Source organism: Dryas octopetala, chromosome 5, assembly GCF_963921425.1.
Source record: "Dryas octopetala chromosome 5, drDryOcto1.1, whole genome shotgun sequence".
NCBI classification, from domain to species: Eukaryota; Viridiplantae; Streptophyta; class Magnoliopsida; order Rosales; family Rosaceae; genus Dryas; species Dryas octopetala.
Window position 1 is genome coordinate 14,692,593 of NC_141370.1, and position 13,309 is coordinate 14,705,901.

Genomic DNA, 13,309 nt, shown 5'->3' on the forward strand with positions numbered 1-13,309 from the left:
TTCTTTTAAGTTTTGGCCAAAAAAACTTCTTTTTTTAAGTTTAATTGCAGTCATGCCATTCGCCAAAATAAAAGGAAAAGAAGAAATCAGTTGTGCACTTGTGCCACATAAAACAGAAAACTAGTTAAATACGTGAGCTCTCGCTATCAGAAGAGTCAATGGATTGCATAGCTATGATTTTCAGCAGTACATGATCAAGCATAACGAACTTGTATGTAGAACATATATAGTTCAGAATTTAATGACAGAATTCAGAAAATGATGATCATGTTCTACAACCAAGTTTCATTCACAAGCTGGTTTAGTGTCAAAGCTGCTTAAGCAGATTGCAAATGCTTGGAAGCATGAGAGCGGGTAGCAGTAATCCATGGTGAAGATGTCTTTTCCAATCTTTCCAAACTGTAGGATTACCCTGTCTTGCTCTTCAGCTGAGACATTGTGGGACGGATTAACAGCTGCCACAAGCTGGAAGTTCTTAACAGAGGCCACTGTAACACGTCCTCTAAAATTAAGGCACCAGCACTGTAGCTGCTCATGCCACCTAGGAGACTTGTTTTTCAAAACCAGCGGTTCTGCACCCTGGGCTGATACATGTGGCTCCGAGAGGCATGTAGAGCTGAAATCTTTGACCGACTCCTTTTCTTTTAATCTTGGCGAGGGAGAAAATTGTTCCTCATAGGCTTGTGGTGACCATGTTGGTGTTGGGGCGGTACCCCCCTCCTGAATAGAAGAGACAGGAATAGAGTGCATAGCACAGTGCATTCTTCTTGGGCCTCTTGTTCGGAGAATATTAAGCTCATAAAACATGGTGCCAACATTGTAGTTACATGCTGGTACTCTTGGGGATACCTGCTTAGAATGGAACCTCCGAGATGATCGATTATTTGGTTGAGCTGCTGTATCACATGGAGGCTGGCTGTCATATATGGTGAACTTGGTACCCAAAAAGTTGGACCTGGCAAAAAATTTGTCGAAAAAGTTGTCAAGAACACAAATAAAGAATGGAATGACGAAGATAATTGCAGGTATAATAGGGTACACTTACTTCAATTTACCAACATATGCACTGCTGGCTCGAGAAAAATCATCTGCAACCAAAGATATAACGAACTCTGTGCTTGTTGCCTTTCTGAACCTTTTGGCTGCTAACAGTAATTTATCTTTCTCGGCCTCCGCTGTCAATTTAATAGCATAAATTAACACCACATAGCAACTGATAACAATTTCTGTTCATCAATATATTTAAGTCAATTTGTAAGTGGCTGATATTTTAAGACTAGAGAATGTTGAAAGGAACAAAATTAACCCCTAGATGAGGTCAGCCTAAGAATTGTCACTAATATCCCGATTGTACAATATATTTCTATGTGTTTGGGAGATAACATATCCTTAGAAATGCTACACAATTTAACTAGCTCAGTTCTTACCGCAATCAACCAACAACAGGGTTACAATTTCTCTAATAAGAAAAATACTTACCAGGCACCAGACCCAAGTACAGATAAAATGTGGAAGTTGCTCTATCCCTTTTAATGAAGCACTGTATTGGAGACTGGCGAGGTCCCGGCTACACACACCAAAATAACATTAATTCAGAGAAGGCAATCAGTAAAAGAAAACACAAACTTCAGAGAAAGAAGAATAAAGCACTACCTGCTTCAATGAGATTGGAAAAGTGAGCCTTCCACATTGCTCAGGAGTTTTGACGATCTCCCTCGTAACAGCCCTCCATGACTTACAAACTGAAGCACAAGAAACAATAACTTTTCTAGCAGGCCAGTTGGTTTCACTTTCTTCTACCCTCTGAATTATGTCCAAAAGCAATTCCGGAGGTAAATTGGCCCAACGACCCTGTTGAATCAAAAGAGTTGGAGGCTTTGGGGCCTGATCAGGAGCAATATGCGACATTGTCCGACTATGCCAATGCTTCCTTTCACCCACTCGCTTTGAAATGCTCCCCATCCCATCTTTCATCTCCCTCAGCTCACGAACAATGCCTTTGAACGACATCTACACATAGCATATCAATCCTTCTCTTCAATACTCAAACCAAAAAACAAGAAACAGACAATAAAATCAAACCAAAGAACCTTAAAAAGGCCTTCAGCACCAAAACCTTAACCAGCTGGTAGATTTGATATTGGTATCCTAATATTCGTATTGTATATGACTATAAACCCATTAGGTTATGAAGAAACTTGGCTCAAATTCAAAATGAGAACAAAACCATATACTTTTAGGCTTTTAGCAATAACATTGCATCAGTTCTCTACATCCCAAAATCAAAGCCTTTTTTCCAATACCTATTAAATTTCTCTCAACCATTCCATAACCTCTTGAACAATAAACAATATCTATACAGATTATATGCATTTTTTAAAAAGAAAACAAAAAGGCTTTAACCATCAAAATGCTGAAATAAAAATCCATAATTTTTATGAATAAAAATAAAAAGTTCAACAAAAAATTATATTATTTTATCTTTTTCACTGAAAGCTACAAAGCTTCGGCGATCTGCAAATTAAACAATTCACAAAAAAAAAAATCTTTCATCGCAAATGCGGAGAAGAAGAACCAACCCGATGAACAAGCTCGGAAAGCTCGAAGCTTTATCGACGAATACTCCAGAAACCGCAGGACCGAGAGAGAAGGCTCTTCTAGAACGTTGTTCGTTTCTGGATCGCAAATCGGAGAACCACGGCCACGGCCAAAGCTAGACGACGGCGACCATGTGTTCTCCGACTTGGTCTACTTCACGTCCATAGATCACCTTCGCATTGCCGCCACGTCAGCACCGCTACGGCCACCGGAGAGCTTCGATCCGCGCGGCCCCCAGAGTATTCGGTATTCGCTCGCTTAAATCGGATCCAGGCGCTTTTTTTGCTTTTCGCATTTTGCCTGATTTTAATAGTCTGTTTAAAACGAACTCAAATTGTTTTTTTTTTTTTTTGAGCTGTAATTTTGTGTATTTTTAATGGAGGGAAATCTAGTGTGGGTTACTCGTATGCTGGAGCCACTGCTTTTCGCCCACGTGGCAACAAATTCTCCAGTTGTGATTGATTTGACTTTATGGGAATTTGTTCTTTCCTTTTTTTTTTTTTTCCTTTAAATGGATTTGTTCTATTGTTAGAAACTTAGAAGTTAGAAGTAGGACATTAGGAGTTACAGCAAAGAAAAAGTTATTTCAGGAATTTTGTTTCCTAAATATTAGGGGTGTAAAATAAATATTATGGAAATTTTAGTACACCCTAATCACATGCAAGTATGCAACTACGTGAGGATTGAACCCTTTTATGTTATGCTTATCCACCATAATCCAACAAGTTATAGCAAATCTAATTGGAAGAAATCCAAATAGGGACTTAATTAGTATACATATAATTACAATTTTGTCAAGTTATTAATGTTTGATTATTATCTATTTCTCATGATAACGAATACAAAATTCTCAAAATTGTTCTTATCTTTAATATACATTGTATTTATCTATATTTTTAAGGATTGTTTTTGGTCAAGTTAGAACATATAATGGTTTTTAATTAAAAAAAAAAACATATAATGGTTTATCATTCACTACGCATCCTGTAATAATACATCCTTAATTTCAATTTGTTCCAACTTTCATTGTGAAGCAACCTTTTTTAAACATGGGATTTTTTCAAAAAAAAAAATATTTGTGACATTTTTTGATAATAAATTTTGATAGAAAGTATAAAATCATCATAATTATGGAATAGGATTAACCGTTCAAAGAATGCCATATCTTGAACATAGAAATAGTACAATTTTAATTTCTATACACATCACTTTTCATAATGAAAGAATGAATATTCAAATTTTATTGTAAGGTATGAACATATATATGATCTTCTTCAAGTGATTAGGCTAACTCGATGTGCGTGGTATGATAGTAATGTCAAAGTTTTTTATGTAACTTTTTGAATTAGTTTAAGTGGGGATGATAGATATGATAATGAGTAAAGATTATAATAAGTATAGAATTCGATTTCTCTTATATATTGTAGTAAAAAATATTGTTCACGTCGTATAGAATACACAATGGGCCCCCATTCCGGGTAAGGGCCTACCGGGTCACACTTTAATTATCTGGTGTGACACTGCTCAATGGATCGTGGAACATTCAACATATTGATGTACACAGTAGATGTCTATGCCTTATCTCTTTTATAAGTACTTGATTAATTAGGATTTAAGTACCGTAGAGAACTTCTTGTAATACGTTATAAACAAAAGAACAAAAACAAGTAAACAAAAAACTTCTGATGACCGATGCTGGTGAGTTTTACTTGTACTTGGTCAACAAACTGACTTCGCGAACTCCAACATTGAAACTTGAAAGGTACTACAAGTCTACAATATATAGTGGCAGGCAAGTTTTAACTTAATATGCTTTGGCAATATCGAACAATGAGAATAAAGTAAATTTAAATGTACAGTTTTAATTCAGATAACATCAGATGTATAAAATACAATTAATTTGATATATCTTATTATTAAACTATTTATTATAAACATCGATTTAATACAATCATGTTACACTTAAACACGTGTGATCCTAGTTGACAATTTGCAACATAGTATAGAGTTTTTGGGAAAAAAAAAATCACTTATATATCATATATGTAATTTTAATCTATTACTCATATACCAAATCTATGTTCATCACCACATGATCAAAATTTACTTGTTAATATCCAAATCTCAATAAAGTAGTTTATTTCTTTAGAAAATGTTATAACTTTGGCTTCTATATCGATGGACATGAAATCCAAATTCAACTTTTTTTTTTTGGGTAGAAAATTAGGATTAAATATTAAATATTAATAATTTTTTAGAATAGTATGAAAACTATATAATATTTCAATTGAACTACCAAATTTAAATATACTTTTTTAGGTCATAAACATGTTGACTCATTTGTTTTGAGCCTTTTATATTGTTTTGAAAGTTGGTTAATGTAGTCTAATTGTACTTGTGAGCATAAAATTAAGTTGCCCTTAATTTAGTTTAGGGTATAAAAATGTGATGTATGATATAAAAATAAGGTACAAAGTATATAAATGAAGTTTAAGGTTTAGAATTAGGGTTCCGAGAGCTAAATCTTAAACTGTTTTGCTAAATAGCAGTCAAATACAAACCTAGTATTTTTTTATTTGTAATTAATTATATTTTTTATTGTAGTAGCATGTGATGTAATATTAGTGAATTATAATACTCTTATTATTATATTTGACTTTTTAACTAATATCCAATCTAAAATGTTATTAAATTTTAACATCTAAATTGAAAAACTATTGAAATTTGATAATTAAAGTCAATAAATTTTTTTTATATTTATTTTGAGAAGGCAAATTAAACGATTTATATTCAATTTTTTTTTTAAATGCCAACCATGATATTTTGTGGCAACTGGCAAGTAAGAAATGCACTATTATAACACGTGTTGCACGGTAAGCTTTGTGATTAGTGGATTGATGAAGTGCAGCCCAAGTGTGTAAAGCAAGAATGTTCTTGGCCTGTGGTTTGTTTGAATTAATAGGAGGAGACTGGTAATTAGTTGGATATGGGGACGACAGGCCTCGATCATTGGGCATGCCGCGTGTCAAAATTGATTGACTTGTCGTTTGTCGTATTGCATAAGTGTTTCCAGCCGCTGGCCAGCTGATCATCATTATCGACGGAACTCTATTAGGCCATCTGCCTTCTTTTTTTTCTTTTTTTTTGAACCATCTAATCTGATCTGTCTCTCAGATTAAATTCTTCTAGACCCAAATGGGCCTAGTAAACTTCTCATCCTTGATTAAGTCCAATCCATAAAAGGAACCAATACAGGCCCACTAAGTCGTGCGATCTCATGCGCGACCATCATTAATTAATTGGACGGAGTGCTGCTGTTTCCATATTTTTTTTTTTCTTACACACCCTCTACTCTCTTATAAAATTTAAAATATCTCTTACCACACTCCTCCAATTACCCTAATGCCCCTATTTTATCCATTTCAAAAAAGAAAAAAACACACACACACACACCCAACCCTTCCTTCTTCCTCACCGACCACCTCCCTGTGAAATTGTAAATTGTTTATTAATCTGTCTTACATCCAATACTACAATTTACAAGATTTTATATACAACCTATACATAAACTTAGAAGAAAATATAAGAAATACATAGCCTTAATTACAGGGATTTCCTGGTCTAAGAAAGGAAGTAAATAATCTACATCAATCTTCTAATATCACAGAGATATGATATCGTAACACTCCCTCTCTCCCTTTTTGTCTATGTCCAGCTTTGGCGTCAATTTCGGCCCACCCCTTCCATGCCCCTCCGGCGACCACCTTCTTCATTTATCTCTTTCTCTCTCTCTCTCTCTCTCTCTCTCTCTCTCTCTCCTTCCATCTCTCCTCCAAACATCCACCGTAAAAAAAAAAAATTTGCAAGTGGTGGTTGGTTTGGCGGGTCAGTGCCGAAACCGGTGGTTTCACTTGGCATGTACTCGCCGAACAGAACAAGATATTTCGGCAGGTACCTGATGAACGAAACCATAGGTTTTGGCATTGGCCCGCCGAACCAGCCACCATCTTCTCCGATGAGTTCATCGTTTCTGGCGGCGTCGGGAAAGAAGAGAGAGTGGGTTCGGGAGAGAGAATGAGAGTGAGAAAAGAGACTGGGTTTGGGAGAGAAGAGAGTGAGAAGAAAGATGAGGCTGGGGAGGGAGGTGGTCGGGGTGAAATCTACACCAAATATTTGCAAACATCCCTATGTTTCTTCCTCTTTATTATTATGTATTTTTTCTTGCAATATTGTCTTTGGCTCATCAATTCTCTCTTATACATCTAGCAGTAAAATGGCGTGAATGAGACAAGTTCAAAAGTATTTGTAAATCAAAATATCCAAGATTGAAAACAAGTGCAAGTGTAGTTGTAGATGATTCTACATATTTAGAATTTTAATTCTAATTTAATGAGGCTGTGAACTTATTATCCAAAAAAGGTGATGGGGAGGTGGTGTCGCGGTGACGGGGGAGGGGTTGGGTGGTCCGATGACTGTGAGGCAGGGGGGAGGGAGCTTGGTGGGTCAGGTGAATGGGTGTGTGTGTGTGTTTTTTTTTTTTTTTTTGTCTTGAGTGTGTAAGGATTGTCCTTTTAAGGTATTTTTCCTTTGTGTCAATTAGGTAAATTCACAAATTAATTAAGTTTTGAGGGTGTGCAAAAAGAAAAAAAAAAAGTGCAAATAACAGCTCTCATTGGACGATGTCTGCAAGATGTTATAAGTTTGGATTGCTGTTGTGGGTGTAAGGTTTGGCCTAGTGTTTTTATTCCATATTAAAAAGGTTAAACATGTGTTTATAGAGAAATTTCAAGTGACATCTGTTCTGAAAATGCTCATTCATTAGCAAAACTCAACAGACTGTATAAGTAATTTGGGAACAATCTCCATTTTCAAGCATGATTAATGTACTTCTCTACCTTTAGATGCCACTTGATATCACCTTCTCTTCATAAACATACGTGGGTTTTGATAGTAATTGCCCCAAAATAAGATTGATGTAAAATAATTATGAGCATTCACAAGTTCTAAGATTTACTTATATGTTAAATTGTGGGGTTGATAATTTGTTCATGAGCTCAATATCTATTTGAGTACAGAGTACCTGAATCTGGAAATGTCTTAAATCATGAGATATCTGCAGAAAAAGAAGAAACAAAAAGATCAATTCAGCCAATGACCAAGGAAAAAATTTCAAATTTATTGCATGCATCACCATATGTTTCTCTTAGAAAAGCCATTGCTAGAGCTTTTTTCCCAGAACCAGATGGTCCAGTAAACAAAATATGGGGACAGGTATTATCAATTACCTACAAATTCAACAAAGTATGAGATATAAATTATGAAGGAAAACTTATATATATGAACAAGGCCTGCATGCAGAATACACAAAGCAAATGAACCACAATGCATGCATTAATAAGGGAAATCAGCTAATATATAAGAAAAGAGAATTTTAGAAAATTGCATCCCAAAATGACTCACAAGTTGCTTGAGAAGTTGAGCTTCTTGTTTGTGGCAAGTGAATCCATTCAAAGAACCCGGCCGATGCTTATCAGCCCAAAACTGTCTGACATTTTCAACCACAAATGCCTTCTCAATGTATGCAGTTTCATTAAATGTAGGAGGACGCTCAGGTGATTTTGTTTTCCTGCAAGACCCCTTTCTCATACAAGCAAACCATGCCTGAGTTTCGCTCTCTAGCTGCTGAGGCTGGCTAGAATATGCAGCAACTAATGACAAATATTTTGAAAAGGGATGCGTGGAAACAAAACTTGTGAACGACAAACATTGGCTTTGGCTTTGTGTTGTATACAGATTACAAACTTGGATATATAGATTAGATGTATTTTCGGATTGATCATTTTGAGTTCCCTTTTCTTTTACCATTTATCAAAAAAGAAAAAAAAATCACTTTTACCCAAGTTTATTTGGCAATGATGATCTCTTTAGCCATTTAAAAAATGTATGAATTTTGTGAATGTGACATATATTTTATTTGGATATTTTTTTTAATAAATGGGGAAGAGAAGATTGAACTTGGGTGCTTAGGGAGTAATTATATGGCCCTTCTAATTGAGTTACTTTAAAAACTGCACATTTCACGTAGGCTTGAAATAACCAATGTTAAATTTTATAATTACAATGGATTCATATTAGGTCATAGGGAGGTCAATGTGTCAATTGTCACAATAACTTTTTATATTTATCTTTAAGCATATAATAAGTATGAGTTAATTACATTTACACCCCCTGAGGTTTATCGTCTTTTCACATACACCCTCTGGGGTTTCAATAATTACACATACACCCCATGAGGTTTTAAAACTGTTACATATAACCCCTTATAGTGAGACGAAAATGATGAGAAATTATGCAAAAAAACATGCTAAGGGATTAAATAGCCTAATAAGATAATTCAAGGTGTAAGGTCCAACCTGAATACAAATATTTTCTTTTTTATTTATTTTTTTTCTTGTAGGGGTTATATGTAACAGTTTTAAAATCTCAGGGGGTGTATGTGTAATTATTGAAACCCCAAGGGGTGTATGTGAAAAGATGATAAACCTCAGGGGGTGTAAGTGTAATTAACTCTAATAAGTATTAATTAATTTTATATGTTGCCTCTTTTTTATAGGTTGCATTCATGAGATTTAGTGAAATTTTTTGAAACTCTAAAAATATCATTTATTTAATAAAACTAGCTATTAAAAGTGCATTATTTCATTAAATTATTTCATAACAAAACAGCTATAGTTTGATGTCATGTTAATTACATGTGCCATTAAGTCCACTAAATTGTGCAAGATTTTTTAACACTTTAAATGTGATTTCTTAAAGAAAAATTGATCGTCAATCACTTTTACATGATATGTAAGTCATAATAAACTTATTTTTCTAACTTATAATAACTAAATATCAATTTGTGTCGCGATGAGCTAACGTAAAAACTACCAATATAAGTGCTTTTAAAAAATACTGTCAATTAATGTAAAGAAAAACTTGAGTTGATATGAAATGATTCATTATTGATATATATACATATATTTAAGATATTGGAAGAAATTAAAATAAACTATAGTTAGGAGTTAAAACTCGCTTCTAATGAGTAAAATTCCTAGCTACGCCACTGACTGTGAGTGCTGCACTCACAGATAACTGTTATAACTGTGAGTGCTCATTGAAAGAAAGATAGAACAAGATAGAGATAGAGAGTGCAAAGAAAGAGAAAGAGAAAGACAATGGCAGACCGAGCTGCTGAGAGTCGTCGCCGGTGAGAAATTAAGAAGAGCCGCAAGACCCACCTATAGGCACCTTGCCAACTACATTGCACCCGCCGTGCTAGCTGGAGGAGATTGCAAAGGCGCCTTCAAAAAACAAATCACTGTTTGCGATGCCGACCGTCGTTGGAGTTCTCTGGTTTTGTGGCGGTGCGACGTTGAAGCTCATGTCTTTCCACTCTTGACTTCGGCTGAGATTCAAGCCGGTGATGTACCGCTTCGCTTGTTTGATGTCACCGGCCGTGAGTTCGTTGGAACTCGACTCGTCAGGTGGAACAATCCCCATGACGAAGACGATTTCGTGCGCGTCATCTCCAATGTTTTTTACCTCAACATGTTGCACAATGGATCCGTCTATGTCGTCGAACACCAACTTGTAAACCTTGAAGAAGCACTGTATTTTCATCTGCAACCCCTCCTTATCATGACGACCTTGCTTTGGTTTATTAATTAAAAATTTTCTAATATGCAATATCTCTCCCTTGGTTGATCCACCATATATGCCCTCTTACAATAATTAAACAAATCATCACTTATAGGCTATACCTTTGCTTTGCGCTGCTTTCCGCATTAATTGATACAATTGTTCCTTTATCGGATTCAACTGTGTAGACTAGGCCTTTATAGAAAATAGCATCAGAAAACACAAATTTAGGCTCCCTGATGTAAGTCCAATTCTTTTGTCCTCCTTAATTTAATGAAAACAAAATCAAAGTCATTAATGCAGAGTGGGATCAGCAGACAACATAACCTTGACGATATATCTTAGACTGAGGCCTTTCACGAGAAGGAGACGAATGACCACTGATCCTTTTATTATACGACATCGAGCATGGTCAATATATATCTTTGGGGATCACCATATCTAAGATGTAGCACTAGCTAGTTTGGCCAACCAACCATGGCCACAGCCACAACAGTAGCTATTGGTTATAATCACACATTGCTAACTCAATATCATCGTAAATTTTGGTTCAGAAATGCTGCGCATGCAATACTCCTCTTAGCTTTTTTCGGTCGTTAGTACTAGGATTATTTCTTTTGGGTATTATTTCTTTAGGGATCATGAGCATGGGAAGTACCTTACGTCAGCGTCTAGTCGAATGATTATAGTACTTTGCAAGAAAAAGCCATTACTTACAAACGACAGCAAATCGAACAAGATCAATGGGTTCCAACAACTTGTCCAAAATCGAAAATACGACTGGTGCGGCTCATTTTGAATCAACATGAGACTGTATCTTCTTACGGGAGGCCGTGTATGATACTATGATGTATCAATCTTCTTAATTAGAGATGGAGGCAATTTTTTTCTGGTCCAAGAGATGGCTGGTTGGAGACAGTTTGTGAATATTGAAAGAAAGTAAGAAAAAAGCCAGAGAATTAAGAAGAAAGCTTAATGAATTGCAATTGAAAGGGAGTGACCTTCTTATATAAAAAATTTAGAACAAAATTAGGGATTAGGAAATTATAGTCTCATAAATACAAGGACAAGAATTCGATCTCTATATGGATGTTACTTCCTAGATGACTATTGAGGAGGTTTGTGTGGGCCGAAACGAGCCTAGAACACTTGCCGTCCTTGGCATTATCAACTTGAAAAGTGAATTCGGTTAATTGTGGAACTCTTATATCTAAGATAGAGGGTTGACCCAAAAAAAAATAAAAATGGGACGAGTTAATTACACTTACACTCCCTGAGATTTATCGTCTTTTCACATACACTCTCTGGGGTTTTAATAATTACACATACATCCCCTGAGGTTTCAAAACTGTTGCATATAACTCCCTACAAGAGAAAAAAAAATAAATAAAAAAAAATATTTTTATTGAGGTTGGATGTGAAAAGACAATAAATCTCAAGCAGTGTAAGTATAATTAACTCAAAATGGGGCATGATTCCCGCTTCAACTGCACTTGGGTAGACTCAATCCGTAGTGCTATATATTACTACAAGAAATGTGAGACAAACTCCAAAATTAACTAAATCGTAATTTAATAAAGAGGTTTTGACTAATAGGGTTTAATAGACTTTTAAGCTACCAAAAAGACAGCCTGCAGAGGTTTATCAATTTTTTATTTATTTATTTATTTATTATTATTTTTTTTTTGTAATAAGAGATGCATTTTATTAAATTAAGAGGAGTCTTAAGTACAACGCATCAGAAAGCCAATTAGGCAACAAATCCATCCATAAACTTACACCAACATGCTTCAGAGCATATTGAGCAAGAAGATGAGCAACCCTATGTCCCATGCAAGCCTGCGTGCATTCTGGAAAGTCGCCATGCAAGCCTTGACTGGACGTTTTCCACCAAAAACATGCACCATCTGCAGCCATGCATAAGGAAGCGTCATTGATAGTTGGAACCGCCGCTTCTGCATCCATCTCAAGATGCAACCCCAAATCAGAAGCAAGCTGTAAAATCCGCTGTGAGCTAACCACCCCACCATCGACATTTATCTTCGATCAGATTATTCACCAAACCCGGCTCAGGTTGAGAACCAATGCATTCGTAGCTCTAAAATCAGCCTCATACTTCACTAATCTGGTATAGGAATCAAGTGGCTCTTCAACGTATAACACCATTATGCTCTCATTCATACGCAAATTCCATACCCCCCAACAAACATAAGCAAAATCTTGTAATTCAGATTGGCAGAGAACCGTTTGTGCATACCTGCAAAGGTCCGTGAAGGTGCCGCAGAGACAGGCGAGCAACTCCAGACCTTACGAGCAGCAGAGCAGCCCCAGAGTGTGTGAAGCACCGACTCCGGTTTTTTACTGCATCTGATGGATTGATGCTTTGGCGTCAATTCCGGCCCACCCCTTCCAAGCCCCTCCGGCGACCACCTTCTCCATTTATCTCTCTCTCTTTGTGCATCTCTCTCTCCTTCCATCTCTCCTCCAAACATCCATCGTAAAAAAAAAATTTGCAAGTGGTGGTTGGTTCGGCGGCCAGTGCCGAAACCGGTGGTTTCACTCGGCATGCCAAACATAACAAGATTTTTCGGCATGTACCTGACGAACGAAACCATAGGTTTTGGCATTGGCCCGCCGAACCAGCCACCATCTTCTCCGATGAGTTCATCGTTTCTGGCGGCGTCGGGAAAGAAGAGAGAGTGGGTTCGGGAGAGAGAATGAGAGTGAGAAAAGAGACTGGGTTTGGGAGAGAAGAGAGTGAGAAGAAAGATGAGGCTGGGGAGGGAGGTGGTCGGGGTGAAATCTACACCAAATATTTGCAAACACCCCTATGTTTCTTCCTCTTTATTATTATGTATTTTTTCTTGCAATATTGTCTTTGGCTCATCAATTCTCTCTTATACATCTAGCAGTAAAATGGCGTGAATGAGACAAGTTCAAAAGTATTTGTAAATCAAAATATCCAAGATTTGAAAACAAGTGCAAGTGTAGTTGTAGATGATTCTACATATTTAGAATTTTAATTCTAATT

At 36.1% G+C, this 13,309-nt stretch overlaps 1 protein-coding gene across 1 annotated transcript; it reads right to left on the minus strand.

The window, feature by feature from the left end:
• Positions 1 to 129: 129 nt before the first annotated feature.
• TLP2 (tubby like protein 2) lies at positions 130 to 2,909 on the minus strand. Its single transcript, XM_086243301.1, has 5 exons — positions 2,580 to 2,909; positions 1,654 to 2,010; positions 1,480 to 1,567; positions 1,046 to 1,175; positions 130 to 955 (listed from the first exon to the last, which is right to left on the minus strand). Exons 2-5 carry the CDS (start codon positions 2,008 to 2,010, stop codon positions 286 to 288), a joined length of 1,245 nt encoding a protein of 414 aa, XP_086099427.1. The 5' UTR covers positions 2,580 to 2,909; the 3' UTR covers positions 130 to 285.
• Positions 2,910 to 13,309: the final 10,400 nt, after the last annotated feature.